General features: G+C 47.4%; 1 protein-coding gene across 6 annotated transcripts; it reads right to left on the bottom strand.

The window, feature by feature from the left end:
* Nucleotides 1-16: 16 nt before the first annotated feature.
* Nucleotides 17-17,996, bottom strand: LOC128401561 (uncharacterized). Of its 6 annotated transcripts, none has more exons than XM_053364761.1 (6): nt 17,908-17,996; nt 16,137-16,277; nt 15,080-15,173; nt 14,198-14,357; nt 11,845-11,997; nt 17-909 (listed from the first exon to the last, which is right to left on the bottom strand). In XM_053364761.1, exons 2-6 carry the CDS (start codon nt 16,265-16,267, stop codon nt 854-856), a joined length of 594 nt encoding a protein of 197 aa, XP_053220736.1. In that variant the 5' UTR covers nt 16,268-16,277; nt 17,908-17,996; the 3' UTR covers nt 17-853. The 6 variants fall into 6 exon arrangements, with proteins under 6 accessions (XP_053220736.1, XP_053220738.1, XP_053220735.1 ...); XM_053364763.1 differs by lacking the exon at nt 17-909 and adding an exon at nt 3,916-3,938; XM_053364760.1 differs by lacking the exon at nt 17-909 and adding an exon at nt 9,984-11,159 and having other exon boundaries at nt 15,107-15,173.
* Between the last annotated feature and the right edge of the window lie 111 nt (nt 17,997-18,107).

The raw sequence follows: 18,107 nt of genomic DNA on the forward strand, positions 1-18,107 counted from the left end.
TCAATGGGGCTTCCCGCCTTTTGGCACTGTTTTATTTTACATATATTTATCACCCAGTCTTCACCAGCTCCCGGGGGGATTACAGAATAGGAAAAAGAGATAACCAAATAACCAAAAAAATAACACTTGCACAAAAGACTATTGTCTTTGTTATCTCCTGTTCTAAAGGACCTAAAATGCATCAGGTGCATGCAGAGTTTGGTCCATTAGGGCAAAGGAATCACGAACCTCAGTCTACTCTCAGCATGTCTCCACCAGCCCGCCTTCTTTCTTACAACCAAAATAAAAAAATTCCTTCCAGGAGCACCTTAGAGACCAACTAAGTTTGTTATTGGTATGAGCTTTTGTGTGCATGCACACTTCTTACAACCAGTTTGGGGTCCCCATGTGGCGGGAGGAGGCTGTCTGGCTGTCAGTTTCCTCCTCCTCCTCACTTTCAGTGTTGCCCCTTGTGGAACTCAGCAAGGAGGAACAAAACTAGAATTCGTTGGCTCTGCCTGTCATTAGCTCTGGCGCCCCCTACTGTTGGGCTCCCTGCCTTCCAGCCCACCAGTACCAATGAGGACTAGCCATCACTGCTGTTAAGGATGGTATGAAAGATGGAAAGGCCATAATGGGCAAATGACTTGACTGCTTTTGCCATGTATGAGGTTCTCTTGAAGCTGCCCTCCTTTACCTGGTTGGGAGCTGCGCAGGAGGGCAACACCTTTAAGAGCTTCTGTCTCTTCCAGCTGCGCCATCCTCATTCAGTTCCTTCTTTTGCTGGTGTCAGGAGTGCTCAGCCTGCTAATGCTCGATTTTCTGTTTACTCCTCCAGCCAGTGGGCATGTGACAAAGCCATACACTGCCAGCGTCATCCTGTGGCAGAGTCCATGGCTTGAGCGGGCACTGCTGAGCTTAGGCTATGTACTGGGAAGAAAAGAAGAAGAGGAAGAAGAGAGGGCCACATGAACCAACATAAGCTCCCTACATAAGAAACAGAACTGGGATACCTTTTAAGATATATAATGCTACAAGAGACACAAAAGCCTCCTGTGGCAGGGAGTTCCACAGTCTGAGCCTTCTGCACTCAAACCAACCATGCCTCCCTCACTAACATCCTTCTGATGCAAATAGTCTGCTTAGATTTAGTTTGGCCCTTAGACTGCAAATCTAAACACACCTCCTAGGGTTGCAATAGGGCAACCTTTGGCTTTCCACACGCTGTTGGGCTCCAACTCCCATCCCTGCCCTTTGACTGTGCCAACTGCAGCTGATGGGAGCAGGAGTCCAACATCTGAAGGACCACAGGTTCCCTACCCTCAGGTCTATTGACTTCAATGGGTCAGCTCTGAATAATAATAATAATAATAATGATAATAATAATAATAATAGTTTATTTATACCCCACCCTTCCTGGTTCAAAAACCGGGCTCAGGGCGGCTAACAACAAATTTAAAACACTTAATTGATGCAACAAAAAACAGCATAAAATACAGTATAAAACGTGAATTCAGAATTCAAAAATCAATTTAGGGGGAAAATCCATCCAATAAACATTAGATGATCACCAGGGTTAGCTGGCTAAATTAGTCCTATTTGGGCCAGTGTGGAGAACAGGGGAGAATTAGCCATGGGATCCCAGAGCAGGTAATGCCCTAAGTCACTTTATCAACCGTATTTGCTTGTAGGTCAAATAAATTTGCTGAATTCCATAGTTTTTTTAATTAATAAAAAGTATTTTTAAATGGGGACGCGGGTGGCGCTGTGGGTAAAACCTCAGCACCTAGGACTTGCCGATCACATGGTCGGCGGTTCGAATCCCCGCGGCGGGGTGCGCTCCCGTTGTTCGGTCCCAGCACCTGCCAACCTAGCAGTTCGAAAGCACCCTCGGGTGCAAGTAGATAAATAGGGACCGCTTAGCAGCGGGAAGGTAAACGGCGTTCCGTGTGCTGTGCTGGCTCGCCAGATGCAGCTTGTCATGCTGGCCACGTGACCCGGTAGTGTCTGCGGACAGCGCTGGCTCCCGGCCTATAGAGTGAGATGAGCGCACAACCCTAGAGTCTGGCAAGACTGGCCCGTATGGGCAGGGGTACCTTTACCTTTACCTTATTTTTAAATGATGTAATAAAGGATGAACCCCTGAAAACCACTGGGAGGGGGGAGGGAACCTCCCCATGCAGAAAACCACTTGAAAGGCATGTAAAGAGGCCCAGAAGAGACTGCTTTAGATGAAAAGGCAAAGGATGTTCCAGGAGGAACATAGAATGCAGCTGGATACAACCCACTGTCAAATCAAACCTAAGGCTATTGAGAAGCTGCATGGTGTAGAAGAGGCATCAGCAGGAACATCACGGGAGGAGTGCATCCAACTACCACACCTCTGACCTTTGGAAGCATTGATGCTGCCTGAAGGGTAATGCCAAAGAGACAGTGACCCTTTGAGGAAGCTGAGACCTTGATATTTGATCAGACGAACTGCATTCTCAGCTAATTTGTAGTGGCCACAGAAGCTATTTCTATTTCTAGGAGGTGCAATGTTATTACATTTGTTGTTTTCGTTGCATGTTGTTGTTTCATTATAGCTGTTATCATGAAATTGTTATTGTGCCTGTTGATTTTTCAGTGATGTATCACTGCTTTCATTGCTGAAAGCTGCTCTGAGCACAATTCTTTTGTGGAAAGACAGCGTACGAATAAAAGGAGGAGGAGGCTGGAATGACCTTTGGCTGCCAGCTCCCCTTTGCCCTTGCCACTCGGACGAGAGAGGCTTTGGTTTTTCCCCCCTGTGCAGCAGTCACTTGGCAGCCCTCTGACTTTTAACAGCTACCCGGAGAATGGAGAGACCTAATTATTCATGGTGAAAGTGGCAATCGGGTCACGGTGAGGTTAGGGGAAAGGGAAACAAAACACAGGGCATCTCAGCTGACTGCACACACCGGGATGTGGTCTGGTGTAAGTGCCGGTTTTATTCGAATGTATTCTATTTCTTAGCTGGTTTCAAAAAGAACAAAAAACAAAAATATGAAGTAACCCAAAGCGACTTCCAACATAGTCCAACTTTCTTTCTTTCTTTCTTTCTTTCTTTCTTTCTTTCTTTTGGTAGTTCCTATGTTTTTATTGATGATAGTTGAGAAGAGAATGGATAAATTAACATGCACTGGGTAAGCGACAGCTTTTGTGGCTGATGGGAAAGGCAGCTGGGCTTAATCAAGGTTTTGTAACACTGACTTTATCCTTAAAGAATAGTGTATAGATAGAAGTACCCGGCCCCAAAATGCTAACCGAGCTATCTTTATCATTAAGTACAGTGGGTTACTGCTGTGTACATTCATACAGGTTTGCCTGTTATTTGATTTTTTAAAATGTAGATTTCATAAGTTCTATTCATTAAATGCACAAAGCTTCCTTGGGAAGGTCCCCCGCCCCCAAACAGATGTATCAATAATAAAAACCATAGTCCAACTTTAAAACTTAATTTAAAAAAAAACTGGAACAGAATAAAGGCCTCAAAACCCACCCATAACATTTCATTTGCACTATACATTTAAAGCAGTATTGTACCTCTTCAAAGTCACGGCTCTCCCCAAAGATTCCTGGGACAAGTTTTGGCACAGCACTAGGGGAAGCTTAAGAATTTAAGGAGAGCCTGCAGGATCAGGCCAATGGCCCGTCTAGTCCAGCATCCTGTTCTTGCAGTGGCCAACCAGATGCTTGTGGGGTCTGAGCACAACCCCAGACTCCCCATTCATGAGTCCCAGTAATTGGCATTCGGAGCCATAATGCGTCCAACAGTGGAGGCACAACATCATGGCTGGTAGCCCCTGATACTTATCCTCCATTCATTTGTCTGATCCTCATTTAAAGCCATTCAAACTTCCCAACATGGAGAGGCAGTGATGGAGGGTGGGGAGGGGAGAGAGAATCTGCCCTTGCTGATTTTCCTACCCATCACAAGGCTGTAAAAGGAGCAGGAACATCTGTCCATTAAAAGGCAGCAACCCTAAATCACGATAGTCAGTACCGGTCTAGATGACAGATAAGTCTGCCAGCAGCTGTTAACTGTGTTTTGCTAAATACCACTTTCATGCACTGAAGCGATCTATGTCTTCTTCTTTTTCAGATCAGATTTATTTAGAAAAAGTAAAACAAAGACAAAAAAAGCCATCCATTGCAACCGAATGAAATTAAATCTAATTTCATGATGCAATTTAACTATATCTAATACACCCCATAGGCTTACATTTAACACAGCCCAGAAAATAGCCCAAATATCCCTGTGAATATTTTACTGGAGTTTGGTGTTGTTCCAGTACAGTTATACCTCGGGTTACAGACGCTTCAGGTTGCGCGTTTTCGGGTTGCGCACTGTGCCGAACGTGGAAGTACCGGAACGGGTTACTTTTGGGTTTCGGCGCTTTGCGCACGCACCGAATCGCGACCCACATGTGCGCAGAAGTGGTACTACGGGTTGCGGACACTGCAGGTTGCGAACATGCCTCCTGCACGGATCATGTTCGCAACCCGAGCGTCCACTGTATCTAAAAAACTGGAGCCCATTCTATAATTAAGAGTCATTCCTCTAGTATAAACCTTTCCACTTATCATCATCATTTATACTTTTGATGATCCGAGTGTGAATAATGTTCCTTACGTAGGTAAGATGCAGCTGTCTTGCATCTCTCTATCAGCAGACTTCAGGCTGGGGAGACCCTGAGGATTGCAGAGCAAGAACAAAAAACCTTTTAGAAAAAGACACACCCTCCACAAACCCAGTCTCATTAAGGACTGGACATGGTGACTGATCATTGCCTCTTGACTGCTGGAGGGAGGTGGGGAATGAAAGCAGGGTGGTAGTGGAATGGAGACACTAGAATCCTGAACAGGAGCGCTCCACACTGCAACATTTTGTTGCGGATCCCGTCTGCAGAACTTCTAATAACTGAGAACTCTGCTGCAATTGCAGGTGATGTGGGGAAAAGGCCCACCCACTTGTCTCTATAGCAACAGGGCAAGCTCTTTGGATATGTAAATGGAGGTACTTGGCTGGCCAGCTCAGGGCATTATCTTGAAGGGGAACATGGTTAATAAGGCCTAGAAAGGCTACAATCTTACAAAGAAATGGTCTCTAACAGATTGTAACCTCACAGATCACAGGTTTGGGAAGGGACCCACAGGTATCATTCAGACTGACCCCACAATATTACAACAATGTGTTAAAGCAGTTGAAGGTATCCAATAATTTTTTTATAAATAAACGTCCGGTGGGAGGTTTCTCATTCTGACCATTCACAACGCTGGTCCAGATGCACCTGGGATCTAATGTGGGATCAACCAGCTTTCTCTGTGCGCTTACGCAGTTGTGGTTTCTGACAAAGTCTTGAGCCTTTGGGATCTGCGATACCTTAATCTGCGGCATCCTTCTCAAAACAGAACAACATTGTTAATTGCTTCTGATTTCCCCTCAACAAAACGCAGCCACCATAGAGGGGACGGATGGGGAACGGAATGTATCAACATCACATAATCCTTTTGATTCTCAGTGAGGATTAGGGAAAGTAATGCATTGGGGGATCCTCTGGGACTCTGTGTGTGGCTCGGCATTTCAGTGCGACAAACTAATTGCTTGATGTGATTGTGAATAATTTACTCAATGCTGCTCTTTCCACCCCCATGCAAAGTCCCCAGCTTTTCTTTAATTGCGGGTGTTGTGTGGAGGGGTCTCTTTTAAAGACGGAGACAAGGGTGGATAGAAAGAGGGAAAGATGCTGGCTGTCTCTCAAACAACAGCTGGAGAAAAAGGAACGCAAATGCCAAGAACAAGGCACTTTTGATGAATGAATAACGAAACGGGGCCTTTAACAGTGGAAAACACCCTACCCACCATCCTCTGCAGTTGGGACTTCTGCATGTCTGGTAGAAGGGGCTCCGCAGCCACACTCAAGAGCAAGGGTAGGCAAACTAAGGCCCGGGGGCCGGATCCGGCCCAATCGCCTTCTCAATCCGGCCCACGGACAGTCCAGGAATCAGCATGTTTTACGTGAGTAGAATGTGTCCTTTTATTTCAAATGCATCTCTGGTGTGATGGCCTGGGAATCAGATTCAGAGGCTGAACCTGAGGAATCCCAGCCTGCACAGGAGTCCCCGCCTCCAGAACCAGCTGAGCCGGGGCTGGGGCTTGAACCTGAAGGGTCCTCACCTGTGCCGGGTCCTCAGGAGCAGACACCAGCTGAGTCTGCTCTGGCTCCAGAGGTGATCGAGGACCCATTGCCTGCAGGTGCTCCACTCTCAGCCCCGTCAGGGGAAGAGGAGGTTGCCCCTGGGTCCAGTAACCCTCCAGCCTCTCCTGAGCTGCAGAGGCTCAGGGCAGAGAGGCGGAGGGAACTAAATTCTTGCAGGAGGAGTGCTCGCCTCCAGGCCAGGAGAGGCGAGTCACCTGTGGACCAGGGCCGCCCTATGCCTCGGGGCAAATAAAAGCCAGCCAGCCCAGTCCCAGGTTGCGGGTGCAACATTGTTGGTAACCTGTTCCTGCCGGCACCCTGTCCTGCTCTTCTGCCAGAGTTCCTGACCACACCTGACTCCTTGCCTTGGACCCAGCTTCAGCCTTGACGGACAGCCTCCATACCACACCCTTGACCTCAGACTAGACCCGGACCACGCCGCACGTAACCCCCCGGGACCAGCGCATCTGGGTTATTTGTGGGGCATAGGAATTCGTTCATTTTTATTTATTTTTTCAAAATATAGTCCGCCCCCCCACAAGGTCTGAGGGACAGTGGACCGGCCCCCTGCTGAAAAAGTTTGCTGACCCCTGCTCAAGAGTGTGCCAGGTGCAGCAGGGGTGAGCTAGCTTTTTCATCCCGAGGGCCACATTCCCTTTCGGACCGCCTTCCAGGGGCCTCATGGCAGTCGCAGGTGGGAGCAGAGCCAAAAGTGGACGGAGCAACATTTGCACCATTACTGTACCTATGCAAAGTAGAGCGGTTTCAACTCACCCTGCATCTCAGTCCTCCATCCAGGTGAGCAAGAAGCAATATGAGAGCAAGGCCACAAGCTTCTGAGAGGCTGTGAATTGGGGCAAGCCAGAGATGTGGCTGGAGCATGGCTAGGAAGTGTGGGCTGCGGATAGTCCCTAGGTCCTTAGAGAGAGGGCTGCATTTGGCCTTCCAGAGCTGAGACAGAGTGAGGGGAGAGTGCTGTTGAACTCAGGTCCTGCTTGTGCGTTTCCTGGTTGGCCCCTGTGAGAACAGGATGGTGGACTAGATGGGCTTTGGGCCCGATCCAGAGGGATTTTTTTACGCTCTTAAGAGGGTTAATTTTCGGTGGCAGAGGAAGCAGAAAATGGGCAACCCAGACTGCAGCAGCAGCAGCAGGTCACTCTAGGAAAGCCTGCTGTGTATTCAGTGACAGCAGACATGTGGAATGGCCCAAAATAAGGGATGAACAAAGCACAGAAGAGGTCATGGGACACCTGCTTATAGACTTGACGCCCACGCTGGATGTCGGGGCTCCTTGCTGGAAAGGGTGACAGGAGGAGGGTTGGGAGCGAAGTGTCAGCAAAGCAATACCTGAGCGGAGGAGGGAGCCACAGTCTGCTAGCTCAAAACTAGGTCAGCTGCTCCGCTGTGTTAAAAACTAGTGCAACCCCCGGTGTTGACATGTTTGCAGCACCCCGGCTTTCCCTGCGCCAAGCCTCCCGCTGGAACTAACACTGCAGCTCCAACGGTAGCTGAGCTGAAGGCAAGATGCCGCTCTGCGGGGATGCCCTTCTCCGTTTCTGGGAGGGGAAAGCAGTGCAGCATCCCAGATACTGAAGCTGCAAGATTACTGACGGCAGAGGAGCTTCTGGGTTGCCCCCCCCCGCCCCGCACTCCCTTGGTCCTTCCCAATGAGGACCCCAGACTATGAAATTCCACAAGTGCTCTTACCTGTTTATTTTAAATCAGCACACAATTTCCATTCAATTATTTTAGGACTCGGCATGCCAGACCTGCAACAGAATGTTGCCGTGTATAAACTCGCCTCCCAAGACTTGTGCTTCTGTTTTGGGACTCCAGCCAGACAGTTAAGACCTTCCTCTAAAATATTCAGTTCTACTGTCCATGTTTTATGCAGAAGCCCATCCACATTGGCAAGCCATGGCTTTTGAGATGCTTAATTCAATTTAGAATGATTTCTAAAATGGGCTGCTGATTTTTTTTCAAGGGTTGATGGTTGGGTTTTTGTTTTGTTACTTCTGGAAAACCTCAGTGTTTCCCCAGTGGATGTCAATACCCCCCTCTTGTTTTAGTGCCAATGCTGTCAGCACTCAACACCAGAGGTTGTTGTTTTTTTTTTGCTCTTGGGGTACTTAACTACAGTGATACCTCAGGTTAAGTATTTAATTCATTCCGGAGGTCCGTTCCTAAGCTGAAACTGTTCTTAACCTGAAGCACCACTTTAGCCTATTGGGCCTGCTGCTGCTGCCGCACCGCCGGAGCACGATTTCTGTTCTCATCCTGAAGCAAAGTTCTTAACCCGAGGTAATATTTCTGGGTTAGCAGAGTCTGTAACCTGAAGCGTATGTAACCTGAAGCGTATGTAACCTGAGGTACCACTGTATTTGCTTTGTTGCTTAACGATGTGTTGCTCTTTAAAGGGGGCAGAACTGGAAACTAAATGCTGGGTTAGGAGGATCTTTTGTCTCTTATATAGCCAGCCCAATAGTCTATTGGGAAGCTAATCAGTGCAAGACTCACTAAAACAAAGGGAAGGTTCCCAGGGACACAGAGCTTCCCATGGTGCATCTGCAGCAGCACAACCAGGCTACCCCACCTGCAACAAAACATCTCTCTCCTGTATCCGTCCCCATAGTAGGCGCTGTAACTCTCCAATGGTTTGACTTCACTCCCAGAGGCACACTCCTCCATTGTCTCCCGTGACCGATGGATGCCAACCCAACCCTAGTGCACGAGGATCGGATGGGGGCTGGCTACTTGAATGGGGGGGCACCCTCAGGTTGTGATTTCAAGACCGTTCCCCAGCAGCGATTGGCAAAGCATTTCACTCTCACTTTATATTCCTGCTCTCGGGAAGCTTTCCCCACCCAGGACTCGCAAAAGAAATACAAAAGCACACATTCAAAAAACAAGAGCAAAATCTCCAGGCTGTGCGAAGGACAGAAAACGGGGGATTGCAGGCACGGGGACTTTTAAGCATCCAAGGAAAAATTACTGGAGCAGAAAAACTCAAGCCAGCACAAAGCCAGCCAGAAGGCAAATTCCTGGGCTGCGGCAGCAAGCTTTGCTAACCCTTGGCACGGGGAGGGGGGGGCGAAAGCCAGACGTTTCGACATGGCAGAAGAGATATCCGAGGGGTTCCACTCCATGGCCAAGGGCTCCAGCAAAATGAGGCCGCACACCACTGCCTAGAGGGCCCGTGGCCTATTTTAGAGAACCCTCAGAGCACAATCCTATAAACCCGTTGACTCAGAATTAAGTTCAGCGAGGCTAACTCTCAAGGGAAATGCATTCAGGATTAGAGTCCAACTTGCCCCCTCCTTTTTTTGGTTTGCCTTTTTGACGTGGGAGGGGTCCATTTCCAGTCAAAGAAAGCACCACACGCCATTCCCATTTTTTTCAGGCAAGGGATCCTTTGTACATCTGCTGAGGAACTACTGTGCGGTGCAAAGGATTCTGGGGCAGATTGTGAGGGGCTCTCACACACAGCTTGCCCAAGGCACCAATCCAGCTGGGCCTCACCCTACCCCTGAGTGAATTAAGAGGACGCTACAGAAGGACCTACCGCTGTCCTGCGTCGCAAAGCAAAATGGGTGTAGAAGTCAAAGGAAGGTCACAGAAATGGAGATGGTCAGTAGTCTATCCAAATTGATGTGTTCCGGGAGATCATATTTTGAACGGCTGGCAGACTTCCGGAAGGCTTCTGGCTGACCATTGGGAGAACATGGGCCACTGGCCTGATCCGCCATCCAGGCACTTCTTAGGTTGTTAGAAACAACAACTAAATTTGTAGGAAAATAAGGACTTTATTGGAAAAGAACTACAATGAGAAATGCTAGGATAATATTCAAAAAAATAGCTTCCCTCTGTTGTAATGCAGCTGGGAACATATCTCATATTGACTGTGTGTGAGAGAGTGAGGGAGAGACTATGGATGATAATGAATTTAATTCTTGTTGTTAATAGCTTAAATTTCTATTTTGCTAATATAAAACTTGATTTCGTAAAGCAAAATCGGATTCCGAAAATAAATTGTGCTTTGGTTGTGTTTATTTCACTAGCAGTGACAGAGCTGGGGAGGCAAAAAGGATAGTCAGTCGAACACCTCCGTTTCCCTACATGTCAGAGGATCTGGATAGCAGAGCTTTCATCCATTAATCCGTTCAAAGTAGACTAGAGTAGACCACAATCTTACAGGTTGCTTGCAGGGGAGGGGAGGAGTTTAGAAGGGAGGGCATTTCCAGTGGAGGTGCTCCCCCTAGTGGTACCCAAGGAGCAAATTGCTCCTGACGACACAAGTCAGCCAAACCTTACATTACATGGAAAGATAATCACTAGATAGTCGTCAAACTGGAGGCAAAACTCCTCCCCACCCACAAATATAAAGCTCATCCCAGATCCTGAGCAGCTGTGAGGCTCCAGCCATAAACCACAAGCTTAACATCAGGATGCCCAATCTGTTTTATGAGTGACTTACCATTCTCGAATTATTTGGGGTGGGGCGGATGGGGAGGAAGGCTGATCTACATTTTGCCATGTGCTGCTCCACATTGTAGACAGTGAAAGAGAGTCCTGAGAGGGAAGACCAGTTTTCCACAGCTACGCTATTTGCTCCAGAGGTTCAAAGGTCTTGAATGATCACTGGTGCAGACTCTCCTGGCGATTTGTCCTGGAGATCCAGGCTAACAGCACAGCCTTTTCATGTGTGTGTGTGTGTAGTTCAGCTTCAGTATTCATGCACCAAGGAACAAAGGTCAATTCTAAAGTCGCAGCCCTGGAATCCTGGAATTTTTCATGTTGCTTTCCTTTTCTTCTTAGGCCTGCCTGCTTCTGCCCCGTCCCCTGCCTTTGCTCCCTCTCCGCCTAGAGCCCGCAACGAAGGCAGCTGCATCTTGCTGCCGACGGCCCAAGCCCAGAGGCACATCTCCACACGGTGAGGCGTCCAGGCCTGTTCTGCATCAGCTAGGAAATGAATCAAGAATGAGGAATCGGTTGGGCTGTGTGCTTTGAGGATGTAGAAACCCTGAGACTGGGTGACAGCGCCCTTTCCCAAATCATGCCCCTCACTGGCCCTGCCCTGAGCCCTGCTTGGGTTCTGCTGCACAACTGGAATTTGTCCTTGAGCTGTGATCTGGCTTCTTGTTTGCCTGGACGGAGGGGTGTGTGGGTGGGTGGGTGGGTGGGTGTAGAAAGAAACACACCCTTTGTGAGCACTGCTCACTTCTGCCTCTGGCTCAGTTCCCAGAAGGTTGTCTACAAGGGAATATAGCTCTCTGGCTGAAAAAGGTTTTCCCAAGAAATACTACCGAGCTAAATGGACCAACGATCGGATTCAACATAAGGCAACTTTCTATGGGAACTGGACAAGAAAGCCAGAAACGCACAGGAACAAATAACTGCAGAACCAGAAGAAACTTGACTTGTCTTGGAGCTTTTAAATAATTATTATTTTAAGTGAAGACAGAATCCTATTGGTGGGCAGAGAGGAAGGGTCTCTTCCTGGCATATATGGTAGCAATGGAATGCACATAGGAGGTTTCTGTGAGCTGGAAGTCTGTGTGTTCAGTGTTCTAGCTCACAAGGAGAACCCTCCACATCCAGCAGGCATCCCTACCTGTTCAGAGTGTCCCAACGTCTCCCGCCTTACCTTCATTTAGCTTCTTGACACACCTCTGGATTCCATCAAGGTAGAGCAGGTAGTGCTTGAGGGTGTACTGGACAGGGACAAGGCCTGGCAGAGACTCTACTGCTTCATCGGCCATAAAGGCAGCTGCTTCTGGGGCTCCGGAAGTCAGAATCGCTGCAATGGGAGCAAAGGCAGATGTTGGGAAGGATGGCGGGAGAGCAATATCACACATGAACCTTGAGCTCTCAACACCTTCAGGGGACTTCCGAAGCTACAAGATTCTTAAAGAGGGAGAAGGAAATACGAGCAGAAGAATCTGCATTATGCAGAGTAGGACCATCCTGTCAACTCTATCCAAAGCAGGTTGAATCCTCCCTTCATGACTCCTAAGGATCCAAGTCTCACTGTCCCCTCCTCAGGCTGTGCCCCGCCCTCGAGTACTGTTGCCTGGCTGGAGTGCCTCCTTCAGCTGCAATCATAATGCCTCTTCCTTGCCTGACTTTTGTGTGGCTGGGATGTTCAAAATCTGACTTTGTATAAGGCAGCTTCTTACGCCCCCAGCAGTCCCAGTCAGCATGACTAGCCGTCAGGGATGACGGTCCTCGTAGCCTAACAACATCTGGAGGGTCACAGATTAGCCACCCCTGCCCTCAAAAGGCTGGAATTATTTTTATTTGTAAAGCACCGCTGCTGCTGCTGCTGCTGCTGCTGCTGCTCATACAGCTTGACAAGATTAAACCCCGTGGATCCTGGCTGAAAGCTTAAACAAACAAGCAAAAAATTTAGACCAATATGTAGCAGTCTGTAATAAACATGGGGCAAGAATATGCCATCTGGAATACGAAACTCCACTCAGGCAGAGCGAGGTGGAATAGGCAGCCACATTCTTGGTTTCGGTCCCATCTACCTCATTATGCTACTTTAAACAGCCATGGCTTTCCCCAAAGAATTCTGGGAACTGTAGTTTCTTAAGGATACTGAGAGCCGTTAGGAGACCCCAGTCCCAGAGTGGTTTCACTGTCAATTCCTCTCCTCATAGAACTCTGGGAATTGCAGCTCTGTGAGCAGAATTGGGATCTCCCAGCAACTCTCCACACCCTTAACTAATTCCCAGGATGCTTTGGGGGAAGCCATGACTGTTTAAAGTGGTATGAAACAGCTTTAAATGTAAGGTGCAGATGTGGCCTTAGACAAGTTTAGGTGAGGAATGAGGGAAGCTCTTGATATTAATTTGAGCCCTATTCAAGTTACTTCTGCATAGGGCATACATGGGCAGAGTGGGACCCCCTCTTGTTCTTTCACTAAGCATGTATGTGTTGTGTGCAAAAAAAATATAGAGCCCAACATGCAAGATCCAGATACTTAATTATTCAGGTTTTCCAGTAGCATAGAATCCCTGCTCATGAAGAAGCAGCAACACTGCAGGCTTTCTCGTTTTCTTTTTTAAAGCTGTGGAACACATGCTGTCAAACAGGCAAGCCACTGTTTATTTCTGTATCCCTCTTGTTGGGGGGAAAATGTTACTACCTCCACTCCTAATAATAATAATAATAATAATAATAATAATAATAATAATAATAATTCTTTTCAGGGGTTGTGAATGAAGTGATCCAAATTTGCATTATGTGTGTATAATTTTAATTCAACTGCACTGACTTTCTTTCTTTCTTCTTGTATGTTATAGAAGTGTCTGCCCTTTCTTAAATAAATAAAAAATCAAGAGAAAGAGAGAGAGAAATTCAAGTTCTGAAGAATCACAGTTCCTTAGATCGTCAATGACAGGCAAGCTTCTCTGAAGAATGGCTTCCCTCTTGTGGAGCAGATGCTACCTTGCCTTGTATAGCCACAGAAGACTGTTGTGTCGGTTCTATAGGAGACCTGGCAGGCCATCATCCCAGAATCCTCTGCACCACACAAGAGTTTGGTGGCAGAGAGGTGGGGGAGCTTCAGGAGGCAAATGGGTTTGAAAAATCACATGATTGCACAAGTGTTTGAGAAAACCCAGGCAGCACTCGGGCCAGGCCGAGCTGAGCTGATGGAAGGGGCCTTGCTGTGTCTGCAAATGCTCTTCCACAAGGGAAGTTGCCTTATACAGAGTCAGACCACTGGTCTATCTGGATCAGTATTGCCAACACTGGTTGGCAGCAGATCTCCAGGTTTCAGAGTGGGAACGTGAAGCTGGGGCCTTCTGTGTGCAAGGCAGATGTTCCTCCACTGAGCTACCACCGTTCAAGAAGAAATGTTTTGCTGTGATCACGTTAAGAGAACGTTGGGTGAATGAAAGAGCACAATCATTGCTCAAATGCCTTTCAGGATGTGTAGGCAAAGAAATACAGGAAATAAACAAACCTGCAGGCTTCAGGGCCTTTCCTACCTGAAGCTGTGGCGGGCCCCACAGCCTTGAGTTTGCACAGCTCAGTCATGGCAGCTGCTACGTCAGGGAGGAGCTGGAAGGCTTTTCTGGTGCAACTCTCCACCATCTCGCTGGAGTTAGTGGCCACCAGCTGCTGGAGTCGAGGGCGAAACTTGCCTCTCTGCAGGGAAGAGAAGGCAGTCATTCCCACTTGGGCCTACACTGCTGACTTAAAATTAGTTCTGAGTCTCATATGTTCACTCAGGACAGAGCTACGCTATAGAATGCTCTCCCCAGTGAGGTCTGCCAGGTGCCTTTATTGTGCTGCCAGCTTTGCAGTGCCAAGACCTGCCCCCCAGGCTTCTGAATAACTGAGCTGGTGCTATTTTGCTGTTATTGGGGCACTTTGTGTGTGTAAAATATAAAGAGGAATTGCAGGTCTTCTGGATGAGTTCTGTTAATGGTATAGTATATTCATGCTTATGATTTTAAATGTTTTTTTAAATCTCTCAGAGACCTTTTGGAAACAAATGATTATAAAGTCCGAAAAGTAAAAATATATTACCATTATTATAATGTGATTACTGTTATTTCATTTCACAGTCATTTCCCGTCACCTAAACAGTCAGTGAGTATTTCTATTTTATTTTTAACTTCCGTGAGCAGATGGGGCACGTGAGGGGTAGGCGTTCTAAAACAGGGATGGGGAACGTGGCCCTCCAGCTGCTGTTGGTCTCCAACTCCCATCAGGCCCTGCCAGTGTGGTCCGTGAGCAGGGATGGTGGGACCTGTGGTCCAGCTGTATCTGGAGGGCTGCAAGTTCTTGTGACTAAGCACGATCATGCCCCTGGGTCCATGCTGCCTCTGCTCCACATGGCAACCGACTCTGGCAGAATTACTTACGGAAAGCTTCCATTCCATCAGCCTCACCAGCTCTTCTTTTGTCAAGTGTTTGTCCTTCCGCCCGGAAACAGCAATTGGCAGCTCCTCTTGATACCTGCAAATGGTAACACAGGGAAAGGGGTAAAAACAATAAAATTGTTTTGAATAGCATTGGAAAGATCAGAGAGGAGAAACACATTTCCCCCTTCTTCAATTAAATTGATTCAGGCAAAGCTCACAAGAGACAAAAAGAGAACTGCACAGGCCACAGACTTGTCATTGTTCTGGGGACTGCCACTGCTCTGCTGCAGAAGTCATATTGGACTGTATGATTGGCAGGGGAGGACTTGGTGGCCCAGTTGCTGCTGCCCCCATGAAGGGCCTTTTCAGTGGTGATTCCCTGGATGTGTAATGCCTTCCCTAGTGAGGTGTGCCTGTCTCCATTATCATCAGCTTTCCGGAGGAATTTAAAAACATTCCTGTTTACCCAAGCATTGGGTGGCTAAAGAATTCTGTTCCTGGCAACCCTGAGAGCACTGGATACAGGAATGTTTTTAACAGAAACTGCTTTTAGATTGGATTAATTGTAATCGTTTCAGAATGCTTTTGCTTTGTTTTTAATTGTGCTTCTGTTTGCCACCGTGGGCTCCTTGGGAAGGAAGGGTGGGATATCAACTCAATAAATTAGCAATTCAATAAATAATCTTAGCAGGAGGCCCATTCAGTACGACATAAAAATCAGAGGGGGCAAGTAAGGATACTCATAAAACAAAGTGATAAAAATATGAAGGGCACAAATAAGAAACAAGTGTCTTAAGATTCTCCAGCTCTGCTGCCCGTTATGAAAAATCATCACAGTGTTAAGGCTGCAACTGAAGCATCAGAACATAAGAAGAGTCCGGAGGCCATCACTATACATCTTCCATAGTTTAGCTATGTGCTGTGTTAAGAAGGCCTTCCTTTTGTGCATCCCAAATCTTCCAGTGTTCTGCTTCACTGAATGTACAATGAGAGAGGGAAGCCCCCAGAAGCTCTTTGCTGTAGCAGGTATGCTCTGCTTCCTGCTGAAAACGTTTACCATTTATCCAAGGCAATGGTTTTCCCCTTCTTGCTCGCTTTGGCCATGACCACATCCTGGTAAACATTCAAAACCGCTCTCCAGTATGCAGGGTCATCACATCCATAAAGTCCTCCTTCCAGTCCCATCATTTAAGGCTTCCTGAAACAAAAGGCAAAAACAAAAGCAGGGAACTAAGCAGCAGGGCCTTGGAGAAAATAATAATAATAATAATAATAATAATAATAATAATAATAGTAACAACAACAACAACAACAACAACAACAATGGCAGCATTTACACCTCACCTTTTTCCCAACGAGCTCTAGATGGGCCTACGCCTCTCAGTAACTAGATCCTATTTTAATGCCTAATGGCAGTTTACTCTTTTATTGATTATAATGTGTATTTTATTTGAGATTATAATATTGGAACAGGCATTTTATTTGCTTTTTGTTTACCAGCTACTTAGAGAGGCCATTGTACTGTAAGGCAGCCTTAACCTTTTAAAAAATCCTTAACATAATAAAAAAAACGGATTGCACTGCAAGGTTGCATACTTGAAAGTGACCTCACCCTGAAAACTATGGGGTTCCCCCCTCAATGATCCTGCTTCGGAAGAAGGTGGCAGTTTACCGACCAAGGATGTAAACCTAGCGGAGATCCAACTTCAGGTAGTATCCAATGGTAGTCATACTCAGAGTAGACCCATTGCAACTACTAGAGATGACTTAGGCCCATTAATTTATATGTCTACTCTCAGTAGTAGTACTTAGCTAATACAACCTTTAGTCATACATACAAACACCCATATAAATCATGGTGCATATTATGGGTCTTTCCCCCTCTAATTATGACTGAGACCGGATCCAACCTGAGGGGTTTACTCCCAGAGTAAACCACCTTGCAGTACTGTTTTAAAGTGACCTACCCCACTGAAATCACAGGTCTTCAACAGGACAGATTCAAACTTAAGCCATTCAGTAGACTCACTGGCATCCTCATTAAAATCATAGGACTTGTGTGAGGTTTTCTCCAATGGGATGGATCCAACTGTAAGCCATTCTTATAAGCAGATTCATTGTAATCATAGGACTTCTCTCTAATTATGACTAAGATGGGATCCAACCTGAGGGCTTGATTCCCAAAGTAAACAGCCCTGCTGAAATCCACAGGGCTGTCATTTCCCTCCGTAAACCTACTTAGGAGGAGGAGGATAGCAGCAGTTTGTTAAGTTTACCTACCTGGATATCAGTCCCACGGAAACCACAGGATATATGGGTCTTTTTCAATGGGTAAGTCAAACTTACAGCATCTAAGATTGGGTCTTCCAATCTTAATCATGGCAAAGCTAGGACCCACTCTGAGGGGATGGCTGGGTCTTGGGATTCAACCTCCTTAAAATGCCAGAACTCATGAGATCTTCCAACAGGTCGGATCCAAACGGGGTGATGTGGGTGTTTACTCCCCGAGTAAACAACCCCAGTGAAATCCAAGGGGCTTTCATTCCCCCCTTACTTGTACTGTGTTAAGTTTACTTGCCCCATTAAAACCCCACAACTTCTGGAATGGGAGGGATCCAGCCTTAAGCCATACTTACGAGCAGACTCACTGGCATCACGGCACTTCTGGGCCTTCCTATTTAACTATAGGACTGAACCAGGATCCGACCTGAGGGGTTTACTCATGGAGTAAAGAGCCCTTGCTGGAATCCACGGGGCTTTCATTTCCGCTTCGTAAACCTAACTTGGGAGGAAGCAGCAGCAGCAGCAGCGGCTTAGCCTAGCCTCACCTAAGCGGGAGCCCTCGGTCAGCCAACGGGCCTTGCTCGCGAGTAGCCCCCCCTCACAGGATCGTGGCCGTTTGCCGCCTCCCGCCCCTCCTGCGCCCTCGGGAAGGCGCCGCCGTGCGTCCGGCCGGGGTCCAGGCGGCGCTCTCGCTCCGCGGGCCGCGCTTCCTCCGGCGCCTGGGCCCGGCCCTTTCCGTTCGCGC

This window comes from Podarcis raffonei, chromosome 14, assembly GCF_027172205.1.
Source record: "Podarcis raffonei isolate rPodRaf1 chromosome 14, rPodRaf1.pri, whole genome shotgun sequence".
NCBI classification, from domain to species: Eukaryota; Metazoa; Chordata; class Lepidosauria; order Squamata; family Lacertidae; genus Podarcis; species Podarcis raffonei.